This window comes from Sciurus carolinensis, chromosome X (genome assembly GCF_902686445.1).
Source record: "Sciurus carolinensis chromosome X, mSciCar1.2, whole genome shotgun sequence".
Taxonomy (NCBI): Eukaryota; Metazoa; Chordata; class Mammalia; order Rodentia; family Sciuridae; genus Sciurus; species Sciurus carolinensis.
This window is the reverse complement of record NC_062232.1, coordinates 12,780,504-12,803,033: the sequence shown is the minus strand read 5'-3', so window position 1 is coordinate 12,803,033 and position 22,530 is coordinate 12,780,504. Positions and strand designations below refer to the sequence as shown.

The 22,530-nt window shown below is 36.0% G+C and overlaps 1 protein-coding gene and 1 pseudogene across 6 annotated transcripts in view; both read right to left on the bottom strand.

The window, feature by feature from the left end:
- The window catches only part of Reps2 (RALBP1 associated Eps domain containing 2), a 208,361-nt gene that overhangs the window by 50,235 nt on the left and 135,596 nt on the right, over nucleotides 1–22,530 (bottom strand). For 3 of the 6 annotated variants that reach the window (XM_047535932.1, XM_047535933.1, XM_047535937.1), the window contains exon 13: nucleotides 22,370–22,506. The exons of the other annotated variants lie outside the window; for them this stretch is intronic. In XM_047535932.1, the coding sequence (XP_047391888.1) occupies nucleotides 22,370–22,506 (137 nt within the window). The remainder of the gene's footprint in view (nucleotides 1–22,369; nucleotides 22,507–22,530) is intronic. 6 annotated transcript variants of the gene reach the window in all.
- On the bottom strand, nucleotides 12,383–13,288 carry LOC124971925 (40S ribosomal protein S2-like; annotated as a pseudogene).

Below are 22,530 nucleotides of genomic sequence, written 5' to 3'. Positions count from 1 at the left end.
ATATTTGGACAAGCTTCTGTGCCTTAAACATTAAATAACAGCAACATACCAAGAACATGAATTTTTTGAAAATAACAATTGATTTGACCTAGCTGGATCAGACAAGCTAGAAGTTGGAGTTTGGTGCTTTCCACAAACGTAACTCAGAGTAATATTACAGAGCTGCTCATTCTGAGCCAGTGCATGAATACGGTACAGCCATGTGAGCTCCTACAACTTCTCTCAATCTGTCTTTCATTAAAATTTATAAAACACATCAGTAGGTCAAAACACTAGAGGTTGAACAGCCAATAATAACAAGGTAACCAGCAGAAGAGAATGCTGAAAGCCTTCAGGAATTATCCATCTCAGGGTCTGTACTCTAAAAGTTATCACAGATTGGGTTTTTAAATTACCAGTTACTTCAAAAACAAAACAAATAAATAAGCAAAATATGCATGCTTCTAAGAGAAAGGCCACAAAATTGCATAAGAATAAAGTGTGTTAAAACAACATTTTATTAATGACTAACATGAAATAAGTCATTTAGTTAAATTGACTTCTTCTTGTAACCAAGATGGAGATAGATCAGATTTACTCACCTATTTGAAACAACAAAAAAAACAGAGAACCATATGAAAAAAGTTTTCAAGATACTAGAACAAAACATATACAAAAAGAATTTTCAAAACACCAGAAAATCAGGCAACAAAGATGGTAATCACTGAGAGATAGGAAACAAACAAGGTAAGTCATGTAACTGTCCCTGCCCACTATCTTGAGAGTTACTAGAAACAGGACCTATATCCAGATTCAGATCTGATTATGTTCCTTTTTTACTATTAATTTTTAAAATTTTTTACTATTTTTTTTTGTTAAAAAAGGATGTGTGGGTCTATTTCTGAATACACTTTTGGATAAAATCATATCACCAAATCACCATTTATTAGGTTCATTAGAAATTGCCCCAACTATGTCCCAGTGGCTCAGGAGGCTTAGGCAGGAGGATTGCGAGTTCAAAGCCAGCCTCAGCAAAAGTGAGGCTCTAAGAAACTCAGTGAGACCCTGTCTCTAAATAAAATACAAAATAGAGCTAGGGATGTGGCTCAATGGTCAAGTGCTACTGAGTTCAATTCCTAGTACCAAAAAGGAAAAAAAAAGTTGCCCCAACTACAAAGGAAAGGTAAGATAAAACTCAATTTAAGACCATTTAAAATGGAACCCTGTCTCAGTTTCTCACTAAGTTTCAGAAACAAAACAGTATCACAGGCTGTTGTCCATTGTTCATTCTGAATCTTTTAAGAGTTAACAGTGATTATTTTCCTCATTAAGTTCTAAGAGGATTGGGGGTGTCGTCAAAATATTATACCACAAATATTAACAAAAGCTTTGTTTCCTCTTTTTGGTACCTTCACCACTTTTTTCTGATCTTACATACTTACCTAGAAGATGTACTATTAAGCTAAATTAAAATGGTAATAATGGGCATGCTTATCTTTGCTGGATTGCAAAAGTAAACATTCACTAGTTCACCATAAACTATAGTTTTTGCTATATAGATTTATTGTAGGTATGCTTTAAAATATGAAAATTTCTATTTATTCTTATTTTGAGATTTTTTTCATGATAATTTCACGTTAAATTTTAACCAAAGATGCAACTCCATCCTTTGTGAATATGGTATGATTTTTTTTTCTTATAATTTGTTAATATGGTGAATTGCATTATGGATTTTCCAATATCCAAGCATTCTTGTAGGCCTGGGATAATCTCAAATTGTGCAGGCTTTTTACATCAGCTACATTTATTGGATGTAGGATTGTTACAATATTTTGTTTAGGATTTTTGCAACTATATTCATGAGTGACAATGACTATCATGATTTTCCTTTCTCATATGGCTTTAGTTATGCTTGGCTCAGCTGGAAAGCATTCCCATTATTGGTACTCTGAAATATATTATATAACATTGGAACTTTTTTTCTGAATACCAGGTAAAAACATGCCAATAAAGTCATCTGGGATGAAATTTTCTTTAAATAAGATTTTTGGTTAATAATTCCATTTCTTTGACTGTTATAGGACTATTTAGACTTTCTAGTTTTTAAGTCGATTCTGATAAATGATACTTGTCTGGACATTTTTCATTGTTCCTAAATTTTCAAACTTATTATCATGATGGTTTTCATACCCCCTTCTTATGATATTAATCTTTGCATATGTAATTATATTTTTCCAGCTGTCATAATTCTACTTTTCCTTCATTCCTGGCATGTATCAGCTATGTTACTCTTTTTAAAAACCCAACTTAAAATTTTTTGAGCCTCTATATTGCATACATGCTTTGTTTCATTAATCTTCCCATTTATGTCCTTTGGGCTTGTCTTCATCAATTTCTACCTTTTTTTCTTTTCTAGTACAAGCATTTAAGGTTATAAATTTTAAGTACCTCTTTATTAAAATTTCGTAAGATTTTACATGTGATATTATCATTTGGTGCTAAAACTTCCTAATTTCCACTATAATTTCTTTTCTAACATTACCTTTTGTCTTAAGTATATCCTTTAAAGGTTTTTTTTTAAATTGAGAGTCTATTAGTACCAAATTTATTGAAATAACTACTTTCTCCCAGCACACTGAAGGCAGCATTTCAGTTTTTTGACTTCCATTAATGCTGTTGAGAAGTCAGCTTTCATTCAACCTAGTGTTCTTTGTTAGTAAATGTCTTCTTTCCATTTGCTTTTAAGATCTTCTCTTTGTTTTGGTACTCTAAAATATTAAACTTTATCATGTTTCTGTACAAGCACTACTTCATCATCTTCTTTTTTCATCACCTGTTTGAGCTTCTTTGGAATTTCTGAATCATGTGGCATCTCCATTAACTTCAGTAAGTTCTTAGTATCTCTTTGAACATTGTCTTTCTACCATTTTCTCTCACCTCTCCTTCAGGAGTTCTTTGTCTAAGTATTCTGTGTTCTGGGTAATATTCTATGATATTGTCCAATTAATCAAACTCCTCTTTAGGTATACTTAATATCCTGTTAGTTTAGTCTTTGAGTGTCTACTACATTTTTTTTCTGTTCTAGAAGGACTATTTGGTCTTTTTTTCAAATAGTTGTTTCATTTTTAAAATGAAAACTTGATCATTTTCATCATCTCCTTTTCTTTTAACATATTAAACATTTATGTAATCCCAGTATCTAAGGGCTTTGTATTTATTGCTTCTGCTGACTCTTCCTCATTGTGTTCACTTCCTAGTGTGACTGGCAACCTTTAACAATTAATTCATACTCCTTGGAACTTTACCTATAACAATACTTAAGGTCTGGGTGGAAAGGCATTCCCTGCTCTTTCTTGCTTCTTCCAGAAACCTGACATTAGAGACAACCTAAAATTACTTTATACTAAAATCTTGGATTGATACCATGTAGAATTCATAGCCTCTGCTATCTGACTTGTGAGTGTGTGGAGTGTCCTATATTATGACTTTTAAGCATAGATAGATCAAATACATGAAACTAAATGCACTCTTACTAACATAACAGTTAAGGAATTTTTTTCAAGTGCTTGTTTTAGTCAGTTTTGCATCACCTGTGACCAAAAGACCTCGCATGAACAACTTACAGAAGGTAAAGTTTGTTTTAGCTCACATTTTCAGAGGTTCAGTTCACACTCAACCTATTCCATTGCCCTGGGCCCAAGATGAGGTGGACATCATGGAGGAAGGGAAGGATAGAGAAAAGCAACTCAGGACATGTCAACCAGGAAAGAGAGATAGAGCTCTACTCATCAAGGACAAAATATAAACCCTAAGGGCATGTGAGAGTGCTCTTGTTTAAATTTGGAACTGAGAACATAGATGAGTGATGGATAGATGCCTGAGCAGTTCTGCAAAAATCAAAAAATACCAGAGAAGTCTCCCAATTCTCAAGGATCAGTGCCAAACTCCTCTGGAAGTAGGAATAAGATGAAGAAAGTAACGAAAAGCAAAGTGGTCATGCCCTACCCCTGCTTAATCTGATAACTCAGAAAACAACAAACATTTTTGAACTTTCACAAGAGGTACAGGACTACATTTCATCTCATAAAAAAAAAAAAAAACAACTGAAGCAATTTAGAGGCAGTTAGATCCTAAAATCTCCTTCCACATTCTGCACAGTTTGGGCATGTTTCCCACTCCAATAAAATGCTAGATCTAATTTTCTTTTCCAGGGAGGACACCAGCCCCAGATGAAGCCACAGAGGCCCCACTGAAAACAGAGGGATTCAGTAAATGTATGCACTAAGGATGCTGAGACTCTGCCAGCTCTCTTCCTTTCTGCCCCCAAGCTATTACATCCAAAGATTGAAAGAATATATTCCAAGAAATCAGATCAGCCAAGAGAGATCTGAAGATACTGACATCAAGGTATCTCCAACAAAATGTCCCAGTCACATCATCATTCTACCATGAAACCCACATGTGGCGAGTACCACCCATTTGTTCATATACTCCAATTGGCCTGCTACCTCCCATTCTTAAATATAAGCAAATGATTAAGTATTAGCAGATATCACAGAAAATGTTCTAACCTAAGGCAGAGATAAATAAAAATAGAAAAAAGTAACCAGAAATAGACTAGACTTATGCTAGAGAAAACTTGAAAGTGCTTATTATCATTCAGTTTATTTCAGAAATACCTGAACACAACTATGTACCAGCCACTGTTTGAGGTGATGTGAAAATGGGGCAAGGGGACCAGATAAAAAGCTCTATTTTTATGAAGTGTATATTCTACTGAGAAGATAGATAATGAGGTGAGGGTAAGAGGTGAAATTTTAAAGGGTCATCAGAGAAAGTGTTAAAAGACATTGTTCAGAAAGATGAGATAACAGGAAAATATTGAAGCATTCAGAAAATGAAAAAGAGCAACTGGAAATTTAAAATATGATAGCATAAAGAGAACATGCAATAAAAAGTTTCAAAAATGATCTGAGGAGATTTGCTAGAAAATAGGGTAATGTCCAAATAAAAGATCCACAAAGAGAGCTAGAAAACAGCAAAAAAAAAATCAATTAAGTGGTTTAATGAAATTTCCCAGAAATAAAGAATATGAATTTCTAAGTTAAAAGAGTATCAAGGACAATGGAAGAAAACAGACCCATTACAAGGCACATCATCATGAAAATAATGGGGTTAGAAGATTTTACAAGTTTTCAGTAAGGAATGAGAGAGGAAGGCAGGCCACATCCAAAGGATTAAAAGTTCAAATGGTTTTAGAATTCTTATACATTACTAGAAGCTAGAATTCACTCCATTAAAATTCTGAAAAAAGTTGGGCATGGTGGCACACGCCTATAATCCCAGAGGCTCAGGAGTCTGAGGCAGGAGGATCGTGAGTTCAAAGTCAGTCTCAGCAAAAGCAAGGTGCTAAGCAACTAACTCAGTGAGACCTATCTATAAATAAAATGCAAAAAATGACTGGGGATGTGGCTTAGTGGCCAAGTGCAGTTGAGTTCAATCCCTGGCACCCCCAAAATACATTTTCTGAAAAAAAATTATTTCTCACTGATGAGTATATGCCCAGACTACCAGCCTTGAATAACAGAATAATTAAAGATATTTTTAGATATTTTCAAGGTCTCAAATTAGACTCCATGAATGTATCATTTCCAAGGAAGCTACTATACTATTTACTCTACCAAAACAAGAGAGTAAACCATGAAAGAGTAAGGTAAGCAGTACAGAATGAATCAAAATAAAAATTTTTAAAAAAGGAAAATGGTTGAAAGAGGAGGGAATCCTTGGATGTCAATGTATAGATATCCCATGATGAAAACTGTGTACCAGACATTGAAGATAGTAAGTTTAGGTTTCTTTAAAAAAATGAAACTGATAGAATACCCAAGTGTTCGAATTTCATGAAAGAAGCTCTAGAAAACTGGGAGAGTCTGTGGTTAAATCAGGGGCAAATACATTGAAACAAAAAAATAAAACAAGTTTATTATTCACTCCAGGACAAATAAAAACCTATACAAGAAATAGAATTTACTATATGGCTTATATATATAGCCATAATAATATAAACACTTAAATATTAATATGATATAGCTATAATGGGGAACAGAGAGAAGACAGTGGATGATAACAAACTGAAAAGACAGTAAGAGGTTATACAAATACATTATTTAAAAATATGAGGGTAATACCAAAATAATCAACAAAAAAATCTTGCAGTAGAGCATGCTCTTCTAAGTCTTTGGGATATATCAATGGTCATGGAGGAACTTCAGACTTCAGTTTGTCCTCTCAGTTCAGCATGGAACCCTGGGCCTTCCCTTTACCATGTCAGGATATTTGCTATGGTTATTTTTCCAGCTTCTTCCCTCTCCTTCCAGAAATCATTACCACTAACCATCAGTCAAGAGAAAGCAAAAATATTCACTCATTTTACTTCACTTCACTTCACTCCAGATCTGGGATCTGAGTGAGAAATATCAAGATTTGTTCATTCACACACATGGCTTCTGCAGGGAAGCTAGTACAGTGGGGACTGTGCCCACAGCCTCTGATTCACCCTCAGTTGTCACTCTTCCTCACAGGCAAAATAGCATGTGCCTTTCCCTCTTTGGTTGCTGCTGAAAAATCCCTTCCTAATGTTTATGATTATCTGTTCATTTCTTTTAATGGTAGGAGATATTAACCCAACCTTCCCACTACCATTTTTTTCTAATTCATCTTTTTTTCTCCCACAGCACCTAAACAACTGTCTCATATTTAGCAGGGATGCACACAGTGGCTGAACAACTAGAAATGAATTTAGGGGGAAAATCTTATATTTTCAGTCCATTCTTCACTTAAAATTGAATTCAAATATTTTATTCAATCAAAAGTAAAAGTACACCTTCACATAAAATGAATCAACAAATATTTTGACTGAATAATATATGACAAAAATGCCAATGTACCTGTTAATAGTAACAGCTGGAAGGGAAAATAAGAGAAGAGAGGAAATGCTCTTTCTACACAAATAGTATTATAATCAGGAAGCAATTGCAGGTTTTTCTATAAGTCTTACAGTTAATAAGGTAGGACACCAGATATCAGCAAGGCTTTGTCAAGGCAAAAAAATTTTATAAATGTAATCATGAGAAAAATAATAAATACTCAAATTCTGAACACCAGTTTAGAAGTTCAGTAAAGAATTTGCAATTTAACACTAGATTCAGAAGACACAGTAATAATTCTCAGTGTTTAAAATTTCTCAAGCTTATTGAAAAATGTGCACTGATGCACTGGATCTCAACTTTCTTGGTATCGTCATCCAAAACGCTAATCTTTAACATTTTTTATTCTCTTACTTCATTATGCTTAGAAATTTCCAGGCAAAATATTATTCATAGATATTACTGTTTACTAATTTCCTTCAGATTTTTACAAAGTCTCAAATCAATGACTAAATGAAAACGTGTTCCAACTTACTGAGTACAAATAAGACAAAAGATCTGGCAATGGAAAGCTTCAGGAACAGAAAGTCAATTCTTTAGGAGAGTAAAACTTGGAATAATTTCAGCTGTGGTAAGGGGCTCCTAACCCCACTAACTGGGAGTATTTTATGAATAAGTTAAAATCATTTGAATGCCAAAGAAAAAAAATTCAAAAAATGGAAAATGTTGAAAGGAGCCTGCCAGTGCGACCTACATTTTTAAGTATCAATCCAGTAGAGAGTTAGTCATATGCAAAGTTTCAAGGATTTCATCAGCAAGGATCATTCCTCTTCTTGGCAAGTTCATAAAAACAGCTATTCCCTTGTAATAGAAATTATTCATTCTTTCTTATTTCTAATCACAAAAGTATGCATGACCTTATACCTACTGCTGATCACTCAGTCATATGCAGCGATGCATATGTCATACACACGTGTGTATTCAACAGAAGTTTTAAAAGGAGTACCTTTTCAACCATAGCTACCTCTGTCCCCTGATGATCACTTCCACACACATACCCAAAGCACAAGCCTACTAAATTCTCTATGGAACAGAACAAATTTTTTTCATCAGTTGAAAAAGATGAACTTACACATGCCTTGTTCAATAAAGATAATATTAATGACTGAATTTAAAAAATTAATCAAAGTGAATTCAATTCTTTCACTTTACAGACAGGAAAATTAATGCTTAGAGAAACAAAATGGCATCACTAAGGTCATAAGGCTACAATGGAGCAGTAATCAGTTTCATGTTTTGAGCCTACAGTTCAGTAGTGGTAAAGAGACAAAAAGTGTAGTCAGGTGGTGGGGTAAACAGCTAGAAAGGGGGGAATCTGTATTCAATGAACAAGCATTATAGAAGATCTCAAAGCAAGAAAGCCTTGAAACTTCAAGGAACTAAAAGGATGCTTCTAAATATACTATAAATCACAAATGCAACTAAATAATACACTCAAAAAATATGCCACTATAGCAAATATTTAGGCACAGAGTCATATGATCATCTCTTCACAAGACTGCATGACTCCCCTACCTTAAAAAATAAACTAAGGTTAATGGAACAGAATGGAGAGATCAAAAATAAACCATATATATATATATATATATATATATATATATATATATGTAGTCAAATGATTCTCAACAATGTTTCTATGACAATTCAATAGGAAAAGGAGAGTATTTTTTTTGACAAGTGGTGCTGGGAAAAACTGGATATCTCATACAAAAGACCCTTACCTTACACCTCAGCGTAAATTAAACCAATATGGATTAGAGGTCTAACAAGTAAGAGGGATACTGCTGAGGTGCTAGATTATGAAGTCAGATGTACAATTTAATAAATTTAATAGAAATCACTGAATTGTATACTAAAAATGGGTAAACTTTTTAATTTATAAATTATACCTCAGTAAAGTATAAGCTAAGGGTAGAAAAAAGTATAATAATGGGGGGGTGGGAATACACACAAAACAAGAAAAGTCATATTGATAAACACTGAAATGGAAGTTCAGTGTATTATCCCCTTATAGTCCTCCTATATTTTAAATTTTTATAATTTAATTTTTGATAATTAAAAAAGAAAAAAGAAATAGATATAGTTGTAAGAGTTCCAAGTATTTATAAAGGCAAAACTTGCTTTCCTAGTGTTGTGGTTTAGATGAGGTATCCCCCAAAAAGCTCCTGTGTTAATGCAGGAGGTAAAATGATTACATTATGAGAGCTATGACCAAATTGGTTCATCCTATTTTGAATGAACCAAGTAGGTATAACTATAAGTGGATGGGATATGGTTAGAGGAAGTAGGTCATGGTGGTGGGGCAATGCCTTTGGGGGTCCATACTTTTGTCGCTGGCACTTTGCACTCTCTCTGCTTCCCAGGTGTCTTGAGCTGAACAGCTTTTCCTCCACCATGCCCTTCCACCATGTTGTTTCAACTAACCTCAGGCCCAGAGCAATGGAGTAGGCTAACCAAAGACTGAAACCTCTGAAACCGTGAGCCCAAATAAACTTTTCCTCCTCTAAGATGTTCTTGTTCATATTCTGGTTACAGCAAGGAAAAGTTGATTAACACACCTATCTACCTAAAATGCCTCAGGAAAATTTGCCAACCTTTTAAATCACAAAGATATTACAGAGTTTCTTATACATGGAGGGTACCATATTTATTCTTTAATGTATCTTTTTACTTTAGATATAAATTAGGGTTATTACCTGTGGAAAAATAATAAGGTATGTCCCTCAAATTAAATTAATAGAAATTGTACCAAAACTGCTGCAACAAAGATCTGAAGAAAGATTTCCCATCTTCAAAGGACTCTGATAGAGAACAATTACATCTTCTGTATCTAAATCTCCTAATCCATAATAAGTGAGAGTTGGTCGAGTAACATTTACATTCTCTTTTAGCACTGTCACTCTAATTTATTTTCTGGTATTTACCAATAACTCCCTCTTTCTGTACCATGGGATATACAATAAGACTTAACTAGGTCCCAGGTGGAGACACAGGCACAATTTAGCAACAAAAATGCACGAGATTTAATCTTGGTCAAAGGTAGGTCTCTGGTTTCATTTCTCATATTATATTTACATAAATTCATTTCTTCTGAACATTTTGCTCTTAAATTCCTAGAACTGGTTAAAATCACTAGTTGTACATCTCTGTGTATTTTAAGATCAAACTAAAATTTAAAGAAGTAAACATATCTTTTACCCAGGAGACATTTTCATTATAGTTGAGTAATGGAGGGAGGGAGGGAAGGAGGAAGGAAAAGAGAGAAATGCAATCTGGAAAAATATTCTATCATCATGGAACTGTCTTTTCTACTAGGAATTTTTAAAATATGACATATAGTTGAACCAATTGCTAAGTCTTAAACATTTCAAAATGAGCTTGTGATGACAACTACTCCATACCAAAGTTCCTTGCTCACTCTACAACCTTTGCGATCTGGATTAACCCTACCACTCCTATGGGAACATTCTCCTAAGACTTCCTAAATCCTTATAAATGCCTCTCTTTCAGTCTCCATTTTTCTTGACCAGTCAACAGAGTTGAATCTTCTGGTCTCCATTTTCTTTTTTTCTTTTTTTTTTTTTTTTTTTGTGGTGCTGGGGATTGAACCCAGGACCTTGTGCTTGCAAGGCCAGCACTCTACCAACTGAGCTATATCTCCAGCCCTCCATTTTCTTTTTATAATACATTCTTCCCCAGGCATGCCAGGCCATGGTACTACGTCCTTTACTAAATTCATGTATTCACATGGTTTCAGGTTCAGTCCCACTAGGAATCTGGCATTTATGTAGAAGGTCTTAAAGAGTTTTGAGTATGGAGGAGCCATATCCATATTCCTCTTGGACTTTCTCCATAGTGTCAAGTACCAGGTAAATGCTCATTAAATACTGGTGGAATGGATAGCACATCTTTCTTAATCACCATCACTGAAGTCTATTTCAGTTTTTATATAATTCTATAAACTTAGATGAATATAAGGAATTCACTGATATACTGAGAATTATGTTGTTTTATGGTCCCTGTCACTTCATAAGTTTTCTAGTAGTCACAGCTAAATGCCCAATAACAGGAAAATAGTTAAATGAACCATGATCACAATTAATAAAGGTCAAACAAATAGAGTATCACCATTTTGAAACTACCATTGAACTAGTGGATTTAAGCAGCAGTTTGCTGGAAACAGCTTGCACCACCTTGTAAAAGCCACCTGTGTGTATCTGTTCCCAGTTCTACATTCAGTGACATATCACTAAGAGTGAAATTAGCATGGCAGGAGTATTTACAACATGAACATTGGCAAGTGGCTGATTGGGTTTTTTTCTACTACAGGTTCAAATTTTATTTTAAAAGCATGTATATATATACACATAGATGTGTAATCTGTTGTACTTGCTTCATTTATATTTACATGTACACCTAATGTGGCACAGTGCAAAGTGTTTGGAGTCAATTTGATTTTGTGCATGGCCCTTATCAGTTACATCAATTTGCAAAAATATTTAATTTCTCTGGACATAATTTTCCTGAGCTACCAGATCTGGCACAAAATAGAGGTTAGTTCTCCCTTTGTGTCATTTCCAAGTTAGGGTGCTGACTTGAGCCAGTGTGCCAGGCCTTGGTGGGTACATCATGGCAAATGCCTGATTGTTAAACATTTACCAGCATATCACTAGATATAGGCAATGATGATCAGTAGCTGATAAAACCATTATCTGAAATGTTGTTGGGGATCTTTATCCTAACATATGGATTAGGCTAGTACTACATGAGCTTGCTAATCAAGTGAACAACTCCCAAAGAAAGCACTAAAACATCAGGAATCTATCTCATAATGTAATATCAGCAGGAAGTACACAGCATCATTAGAAGCATTATTCTCAAATATCTAATTTGATTCTAATCAGGCTTAGACATACCTACTAATTTATAGGAAATACAGTACATGGAAGAACAACCAAACGTAGAAAGTAGAAAAATTACAGGATGGATGATTTTATTAGTATGAATGAATAAGTAAATGGATGGATGAATGAATGTAAAGGGAGAAAAAAGATTGAGAGAGGAAATTATTAATTAAAAGAGACAAGATGTCAAAACAAGTACAGTGAGCATATAGCCCTTGTTTGAATTCTAATTTGAACAAGCCATTACAAAAACACATACACTTGAGACAAATCAAGGAGTCTGAACACTGGCTAAATATTAGATGATATTAGGTAACTACTGTTAAGTTTATTATGTATGACAAAGGAATAGTGGTTAAGGGTTTTTTTAAGCTTTGTCTATTACAGATATATATGAAGCATTTGTATATTGAATTATATATCTAGAATTTGCTTAAAAATAAACTGGAGAGGGAGTTTTCTTTTTTTCTTTTAAAACGGTTTCATTCACTTTATTTTTCTTGTATAAAAACCCTATGTTGTAGCCACAGCTGGAGCCTGAGTAATCTGTAGAGAGACTATGATATGGGTTTTCACAAGATGGTCGGTGAATTCCTGGTGGGGAGACTTGGTGAACACAGTCTCTTTCCAGAGATCGGGAGTCAAATAACTGTAAGTCTTGGCGATGGCATCAAAGGTGGCCCTAGCGAAATTGCCCAAGGTGGGCAGAAGTGTAGCAGTCATCAGTACATCAGTACATCAGTCATCAGCACAGCCATCAGCAGCAGCTACTTGGGCACAGGGGCTGAGACAATGCCAGTACCTCTGGGGGCAGGGATGAGCCGCACCAGCACAGAACCACAACGTCCAGTCACCTTGCAAGGGACAGTGTGGGGCTTGTCAGTCTTGTTCCCCCAGTAACCTCTCTGCACAGGAACAATGGAGAGATTGACCAGGATGACGGCCTGTTGGATAGCAGTGGCTACCTCCTTGGAGCACTTAACTCCCAGTCTAACATGACCATTGTAGTCCCTGATAGCTACAAATGTCTTGAACCTGCTCCACTGGTCAGCACGAGTCTGCTTCTGTACAGGCGTGGTCTTCAAAACCTTATCCTTGAGTGACACTCCCAGGAAAAAGTCGATGACCTCAGATTCCTTGATAGGCAAAGAGAAGGATAGATCTCCTAGGACTTGATCTTCATGTCCTTGACCAGGAGGCCCAGCTTGGTGACTGGGATCTACTCCTTGTCTTTGACTTTGCCTCCACAAGCCCAGCAGTCACAGCCAATGCCATGCCCTGACTATAGCCACAGACAGGGACGTGGCCTTAGAGACAGATGCCAAAGCCTCTGCTAAAGTCACCAAGGTCACCCATTCCAGGACCCCAGGAACCTCTGGGACCTCTGGGACCTCCCACTGCACCGGCATCATCCACCATTTGGTGTTTTCCCAGAGAAGATGCAGGAATTCTCTATATCTAAAGTTTTCCATAAGTTAAAATTTTTAATAAAGTAGCCAGTGTATAGTTTACAAAAAGAAAGAAAAATTATCAGTACACGGATATACCTCCAAGAAATAATGTAGTATGAAAAAATCATGGAGAAAATACGCATAATGTGGTACCAATTATTTTTTAGATAGAAAACATGAAACTGATTTCACAGGTAAATATATATATTCATAGGTCATTTTCTAGTGAAAATGACAGGAGACACTCCCTGGGGAGAACAGTGGGCTTTGTTGGGATATGTTCAAGGAATAGATCTAAAATGTTTGAATTTTACACACAAGAACGTATCTGAATATTACTTAATGAGTTTTATAAATGTTTAAAAAAGAAATGTCATCATAACATTCCTTACTCCATCCTCCAGAGATTCTAGTCCTATTCCTCCCTTACACTCCTTCCCTAAAGTGCTCACCTAGCCAGAAACAACTATAAAACTAGAGGATGGAAATGAAAGAAAGCACTCTAGGGCTGGGGTTGTGGCTCAGCAGTGGAGCACTTGCCTAGCACATGTGAGGCACCAGGTTCAATCCTCAGCACCACATAAAAATAAATAAATAAAATAAAGATGTTGTGTCCATCTACAACTAAAAAATTATTTAAAAATTAAAATGATGTTAAAAAAAGGAAAGCACCCTGATCAACAGAGGGACTGGGTGCATCTTCATCTTGCCAAGCCTTTGTAAATTTTCTTCAGGCTTTTATCTTCTACAGGAACAAACCACAGCACTTCATTAGTAGGAAACTTTCACAGAACTTTCTAGAAAAGAAAACTCCCTTTAAATTGAGAAAGGAACAGGAAAAGGCAAAAAGAAGACAAGCACACTGCAGTCACCCCCTGCAAAGACTGAGACTGCTATTTACTTAGATGTTCATGCTGAATACTAGCACAGACAGGCTTGGGAATAACCAGGACTATATTCTTACCTCTGAAAATGTTCATCTAAGCCAATGTCCAAATATACTTCTCTATGTTTAAATAAACTTCATGCCAAATGAAATACTATACTGCAGCCAATACCTTCTATTCATCAACCACTGAGAAGTTCAAAGGAACATCTTAAAGCTATGTAAATATGAATGCTGATTGTGCTTCTTCTAGTCCTCCCACAAACAAGATCAGTCCTGAAATAAAGGATCCAGGTCTGGAAAGCATGAAGGTACTCCTTGGCTCTTTAAAGACAAGTGACTGTAGTGGCAGCCCATTCCACAAATCTGAAGATAAGTCTTGGCCCTCAAATAGGCTGGTGAAACAAGGTAAGGTCTCTGACAGAGAAGAACAGCATGATGCCTCCTTCTCTGTCCTTAGAGCTAAGCCTACAAGTAAAGGCAGGTAAACAGATATGCCTCCTAAATGTCTGATTGAACAGATGAGTTGGAAAAGGCAAGTGAAGTAGAGAATAGAGATATACTTGCTTCTTTTTGAGGTTGCAAACTATGGGCTCTAGCTTCAGACTGCATGAGTTTAAACTCTAGCTCCAGAAGCTACTAGCTCCATGGCCATAGACAAAATAACTTTTGCACCTTAGTTTCTGAATGGGTAAAATGAGGACTGAAAAAGCACCTATCTTAAAGGGTTATTGTGAGAACTGATAATAATGCACATAAAATACTTTAAAATGTGTCCTCTGTACAAAGTAAGACTCAAATTCATACCACCACAATCACTGGTATATCCAGTGGTAGGTATTTATGAAGTAGAAAGCTCAGAAGCAACTCTTGGAAGCTTGATATAGGACAGAGCAAACATTTCATAGATAAAGTGTATACTATTTCATAAACGGGTCAAGATTAATTGGTTTCATATATAAGACAAAAAAAGTAAAACTGGATGCAAGCATTCCACAATGATTCTATTGATGTCTTCCAAACACTAAAAGGGATTTCCTCCTTAATTCATGGGTACCTGAAGAATTGGTGAAGTTGTTATGAATCCAATAACGACAATGCTCCCTACTTGATTAAGTTAAGGATGTGTCAGACAACAAAGAGACAAGGTAAGCAAGGTTACAGGAAACAAGATCAGTATGCAAAAAAAAGACAACTATTTCTAAACACTAGCAGTGAAGACTGCAAAAATAAAATTATTTTTAAAAATCCATTTAGAATGGTATCAAAAAATAACACTTCAGACGAATGATCTCGCTGATAAGTGGATGATGATACATAATGGGGGCTTGGAGGGAGGCAAGAATGGAGGAAGGAGGGAATTTATAGAGGGAAAAGAGGGGTGGGAGGGGTGGGGGAGAAGGAAAAAATAACAGAATGAATCAAACACCATTACCCTATGTAAATGTATGATTACACAAATGGTATGCCTCTACTTCATGTACAGAGAAACAAGTTGTACTCCATTTGTTTACAATAAAAAAAATTTAAAAATAACACTTCTAGGAATAAATGTAAGAAACAAAGTATAAGATTTAAAAACGAAAAGACATTCTGTGTTCAGTGACTGAAAGGCTTAATATTATTAAAACAGAAATATTTGGCTGGGGAGATAGCTCAGTTGGTAGAGTGCTTGCCTCACAATCACAAGGCCCTGAGTTTGATTCCCCGGTACTGCAAAAAAAAAAATATATATATATATTAACCAAACTTGATCTACAGATTCAATGCAATCCCTACCAAAATTCCACCTGGATTTTTTTTTTTGGCAGAAATTGACAAGCTGATCATAAATTTCATATGGAAATGAAAGAGAATCAAAATAATCTTTAAAATAATAAGGTATAAGGACTCATACTTCCTGATTTCAAAATTTACTACAAATTTATAATTATCAAGACCCTGTGGTACTGACATAAGGTCAGAAGGCATAGAATTGAGAGTCCAGAAATATCCCTCCTATTTAAAATCAATTGACTTTCAACAATAGTGCCATGAAAATTAAGTGGGGAATCAATAATCTTTTCTACTGGCACAACTGTATATCCACATGCAGGGAGAAATAGAAATGGACTCCTGTCTTCACACCATATATGAAATTTAGTTCAAAATGGACTGTAGATCTAAATGTAAGACCTAAAACTGTAAAACTTTTAGAAGAAAAAAGGAATAAACGTTTCTAACCTTGTGTTAGGCAATCATTTAGTACCTGTGACACCAAAAGCACAAACAAAAACAAAATATGTTAACTGGAGCTTATCAAATTGTAAAATATTGTGATTCAAAGGATACCATCAAAAAGGTAAAAGGACAACCTACAGAATGAGAAAAAATATATGTAAATCATATATATGAAAATGAATTTGCATTTAAAATATGCAAAAAACCTTTACAAATCAACAATAACCAGACAAATAACCCAATTTAAATGAGTAAAGATTTGAACAAACAGTTCTCAAAAGATGACATAAATATGACCAAGAAGCATATGAAAAGATGTTCAACATCACTGGAAAATGCAAATCAAAACCATAAAACAATACTATTTTATATCTACCAAGATGACAAAAATAAAAAAGATAATATTTCAAGGTTGTAAAGAAACTGGAATCCTTACATATTGCTAGGAGATGGTAAATTGGTCTAGCTGCTTTGGAAAATGGTTTGGTATATATTCAAAATGTTCAACAGAGAGTTACTCTATAAAGCAAAAATCCCGCTCCTGTGCATATACCCAAGAGAAAGGAGAATATGTTTGCATAAAACTTGGACACAAATGTACATCACAGAATTATTTAAAATAGTCAAAAAGTGGAAACAACTCAAATATCTAACAACATATAAAAAGTAAAACAAAATATGGTATACCCTTTCAATGGGAGACTATTCAGTCACAAAAGGAATGAAGTACTAATTCATTCTACATCATGGATGAGCCTTGAAAACATCATGTTAAATGAAAGAAGCCAGTCAGAAAAAAATCACACATTATATGAGTCTATTACTTTACCCAGAACTGGCAAATCCCCAGTAACATTAAGTAGGTTCATGACTGCAAGGACTAGCAGGGAATGGGGAATGACTGCTAATAGATATAGGATATTTCTGGGGGAGTGATGAAAACGTTCTGAAATTAGATAGTGTTAACGGTCCATACGATTATACTAAAAACCACTGAATTGTACACTTTTTAAAAGGGTAGTTTTTATAGTGTATGTATTATGTCTCTAAAAAGCTTTCATTAAAAAATAAAATAAAACTGCCCAGACTGCCAAATTGAACCTTTGAATGAATGTGCACTGTGGATCCATAAGTTTGGATGTAGGGCAGGAATCCCATAATCCTATGAAATTTTTAAATCCTGATAGATTTTAAAAAGGAGAAACAAGTAGCTCTCACAGGAATGATACATAGGAATATATCATGCAGAGCTGTGTGGCCAAACTCATCATTTAGAGTACTTGAACAGTAAGTTTGGTCTTGAGACCATCTCTTACTCCCAAGATGTTTACTTATTTCTCATGTTACAGAGAGAAATAATATTCATTTGTAGAAAACCCAGGACAGACTTATCTCAGTTCACCACTCAATAAACACATCTACACTCCCAAGTTATACCAGAGCCCTTACCATGTCACTTTACCCAACTGTACATTCCACAATGGAGGCTTTGGGAAGTCCATCAAAACTATACCTCAATGTTGTAAGGACACGGAAAAGTAATCCAAAGAACGTATCAGAGCCTGAAAGAATACTCTGGAATGCTTCTGTCATTTCAACTGCATTCCAGGAGGTGGTAGCAGATGGTCATAAAGATACCCTGGATAGAGAATTATAGGCAAGTTTGAGACAGATAAATTCAGCCAGGAAAAACATGTCTGGAACTCTCGCATATCATCATTGCAGTTAAAGGGTGAAAAGGAAAGTTTTTGTAATAGGTAATATCTGTATTGTGAGACCAAATTTTACAATACAAATAGTTATTAAATGACAAGTAGGTCTGTTTCCCAGGCCTGACCCATCATATTGTTTCTTTCCCCAGAAGCAAATATCATTACCGTTTCTTCAGTATTCTTCCTGAAATTGTGTATAAATTTGCAAACGTACATATTCTACAGTAATTTGCCTCAGTTCACATTCCACTTAGTGCACATACATTATTCTTTTGAACATCTTCATAAGATTGCATGGTATGGATGTACCACCATTTCTTAATCATGGAATGAATTATTATTTTCAGTAAGTCTAAAACAGACATAGGAAATTAGCCACCGTTAGGCAGACACTACCCATAGATGTTTGTTCAGTCATCACAATGGTTTTTCACATATAGATTTCAATGTATCTGGCCATTTAGGGTGTGGTAGAAAAAGCAGTCCATCAACATACACTCTCATCTTTTAAAGGAAAAGGGTATCATTAGGAAATACCTGCCCTGCATGACAGCAGGATATATCCATGGGACTAAGTTTCCCCATTATATTTGAGTGAACATGGTGGAAGAGATGAAAATTCCTGGTCTGAAACTTTAAATAACTGGCCATGTCTCCTCTACACAATCTCTGTCCCTTCTGCCAAGAAACTCAATGATGAGAACAGGGCTGCTGTGGCAGAGGCAGACCTAAATCTTCTTACCATCACCACAGAAACCTCAGGCTGCAAACTAGACACAGCTTTAGAAGAGGTGGGTCAGAGTCAAGAGTGGAAGGAGGGAAATTCCGAGCCAATTCCCCTTTTATGGTGAAAAAAACGTCATCTTATGAAAACTATTTTAATGAGGGAAAAGAGGTTGGGTCCTAGAAAGGATTGGCTTCACAGTATAATTTTTCTTATAAGAATTTCAGTAATATAAAATGTTTCATGGTTGAAAGCATAGTTACAGCACCAATAAAAAATGTGGAAAGAAAAAAAAAAGAAAGTATAGTTACAAAACCTAAGCATCACTGAGCAAGTCCCAGGTTTGATTACCTCCAGGTTTTGTAGACTGTCATTGTCCCTGACTTAAGATTTCCTTGTGCATTTTTGTCATCTCTCAAATACAGGATCTGTGTGGTACTGTGAGGGGGTCCAAGACCTGGAACAGCTATTACAAATGGTGATCTCCTTATTTATTACATAAATGATCAGATTATATCAACTTCTCCCAATGAAAACTCCATGTTCTAGGTTTGATGTTCATACCTAGAACCCTGGGATAGTCCAGGCTCCTGTAAACCACACATCCACACTTGCTTTACAGATATAGTTGAAGTCAACTGTCCCATATTTTCAAAGTTGGCCTTATTCATTTTTATAGATTTACATTTTAAATCAGTCTTTTATTTTTCTTTCCCAAATCATGATAACTCTTTTGATAAATTTGAAGACATTACTGCCACCCACTTCTAAGTTATTCCTTTAAATTCTACTTGAATCTCACACCAAGAGTCTGTGGACACTCTTTCCCCTGGTTGTACAGTCTTTGGTGCTATTTGTTGCTTCTTAATATGTATAAACATCATGACTCTTGTTTAACAACCATACCATCTTTATCTTCATTTTCTTCTTCTTGCTTCTTTGCATGTTCTATCCATCCAATTTCTTCTCCACACTATCACTCCACTTTAAGCCACTCTGTCTCAGTAACCTTAGCTTCATTCATCCTGTCAGTCCCACTTTTTCAAAAATGGAATTCACTGTCTTTTCCTTTCAACTCTAGTCCACATCTTGCCTCAACTCACATTACCTTCCCCTCTTTCCCTTACCTTCCCTCATTCCTTTGTTGTTATAAACAGAGTAGCCCAAGCAGAGGTTGTCTAAAATGATAAAGTTGGCAGAAGGAGGGGCAGGAAGAACAATGACCCAAGAGAGCAACAGGTTAGGTTAGCTTTCCCAAGGCCACCCTCACATTCCCAAATGCCTGGATACGGGAAGTCCAGAAGTAGTGTCTGAGGTTAGGTGAAGACAGATGTAGCAACAGAAGCTGGCTGAGCCTTGTGAGCAAGTGACTCAAAACAGAAGAAATAATGACCAATAAGGATATGAAAATGACCAATAAGGATATGAAAAGATGCTTATCCTTACTACAAATCAGGAAAATGCAAATTTGTGCCTATCATACAGATAATGATTAAAAAGATGAACATGAAACAGTAATGGCAAAAGTGTGAGGAAACACTTTCAAACAATGTTAGCAATGGGGTAAGTAGATAGGTTTTCTTTACCACTGTTTGGCAATATACAACTATACTTCCAATATCTACAGCCTCTGACCCCACAACTCCAACATATAGGATAAAATAGTGCAAGAAAAAAAATTAGAGAGGGAAACAAAGATATGGATATGAAATCATTGATAACCTCTGCCTCGTTTAAAACAAGAGCAAGGGCTGGGTTGTAGTTCAGTGGTACAGCACTCGCCTGGAATGTGTGTGTGAGGTGCTGGGTTTGACCCTCAGCACCACATAAAAATAAAATAAATGTATTGTGTCCACCTACAACTAAATATTTATATATATATATATATATATATATATTATATATAAACAAGAGCAAAACGGGGTTGTAGAAGAGAAAGATTAAGCCAGCTGCTAAAATTCAACAGTTAAAAATCAGCTGAGATGAGTTCTAAATCCAGTTCTGCATCTTCCACTATATGATGCAATGTGATAAAAGCCACAGCAAGTCAATTCTCAAAAATAGTTGGCATCTCTTGCTTGGTCACACGGCCTGAGAGAAGCACAAACATTTCTGGCCTCCCTCCTTGCAAGGGAAAGGTATTAAGATAGCTACCCAGATTGTCTTAATCCTCTTAAATCCACTGAAAAATCTCCTAGGTCATAATCCACCAGCCATGTGAGTTTTTAGAGCATCATCATCCTGGCTACTCCCACTCTAAATACCAGTTACTATGAAATTATTCCACAATTTAGATCAAAGTATGGGGAGAAATTCAAGAGGAATTTTTGCCTGATGAACTCATTGAGAGAATCAAATTTCATAGAGTTTCAGAGTCAAGTATATTAAAAAACAATCTATAACTTTACGGTGAAGAGAGCACTTTATTAGAACAAATAAAACATGCTGAGTTCTGCCCAAACACAGAGGTCATGCAAATGTGTGAGCCAAGGAGTGTCTTTTCTTGCTTTAGTAGAAAAGATAATAATCTGCAAATCACTAGCATCTGAGGCTGGCTTGATTTTAAATGCACATAGACGTAGAAAACGTTTCAGGAAATCACTGTATTTATAGCTTGCCTGCATGAATCAGTGGAAAGGCCCTTGCTTCCTGGTATTAACTGATTGCAGAACATTTTGCAATTTATTTGCAAGTGTGATAACAGGCACATATGGAATTGAGCAGATAAATTGAGATGAAGAATCAAATATTCAAATAATATAATAATAATACTTGGAACTGTGCTGTATCCTATCATCTGCATGAAAGCAAAGGCATGTCTCTCGCCTTCTATTCCTTAGCTTCCCTAGGAGTTCATGTTCCACTTCACAGGAAGCCAGAGGAGCAGACAGGCCCCTCAGGCTTCCTCCACTACTGGCCCAACTGTACAGTACAGCTATTAGGTTAAGAAAGTCCCATTCTCAGAAGTCCCAGGGCAGCCTACTTGAAGAGATCCTTGCTCTATATCCCCTCTATCAACTACCCAACCACCAGAAGAATTTAAAGCCCCCTTTGCATTAAACCCTACAATACACAGGATCTTCTCCACAAGGATAAATTGCAGAAGGTTCTAACCAGACACAGACCACCAAGATCTTGCACGGAAGAATCACACAAGTGTCAGAAGAAATGACAGTGATCTTGTTTACAAATTACCATGATGCAGAGAACAAGACCCCAGCCAAGCACATAGTGGGCTCCCTGGAGTTATAGTATTTTTATCCTCTTGGTAGAGAATTTCATAATGCTTTATCCACAGGAAAGTAGGCAAACTTCCAGACACATGTGTTATATATCTGTCTAGGATTGCTTTCCTGCCCAAAAATACCACAGCAACATGAAGACCTTTGTGGGATGGGAAACTGCCAGATCTGCTCTTTCCCCAAACTCACAAAGGCCTCTGTGGGAGACATACCCACTAGTTCCAATAGGAAAGGAAAGAGCTCAAGGGGCAAAGGAGCACTTCACCTGGCACAGTGGGCTGGAAGACTTTATTCAGATCCAAGGAGGAGGCTCTGGAATGGGTTTTCTGTGGCCGCGGTGGCGGGGTGGGAGGGTCCTCGCCCCTTTTCATGGCCTCTTCTATGGAGGTGCTAGAGTAAGATCTGCAGCAAAATAAGGGCAGGTCA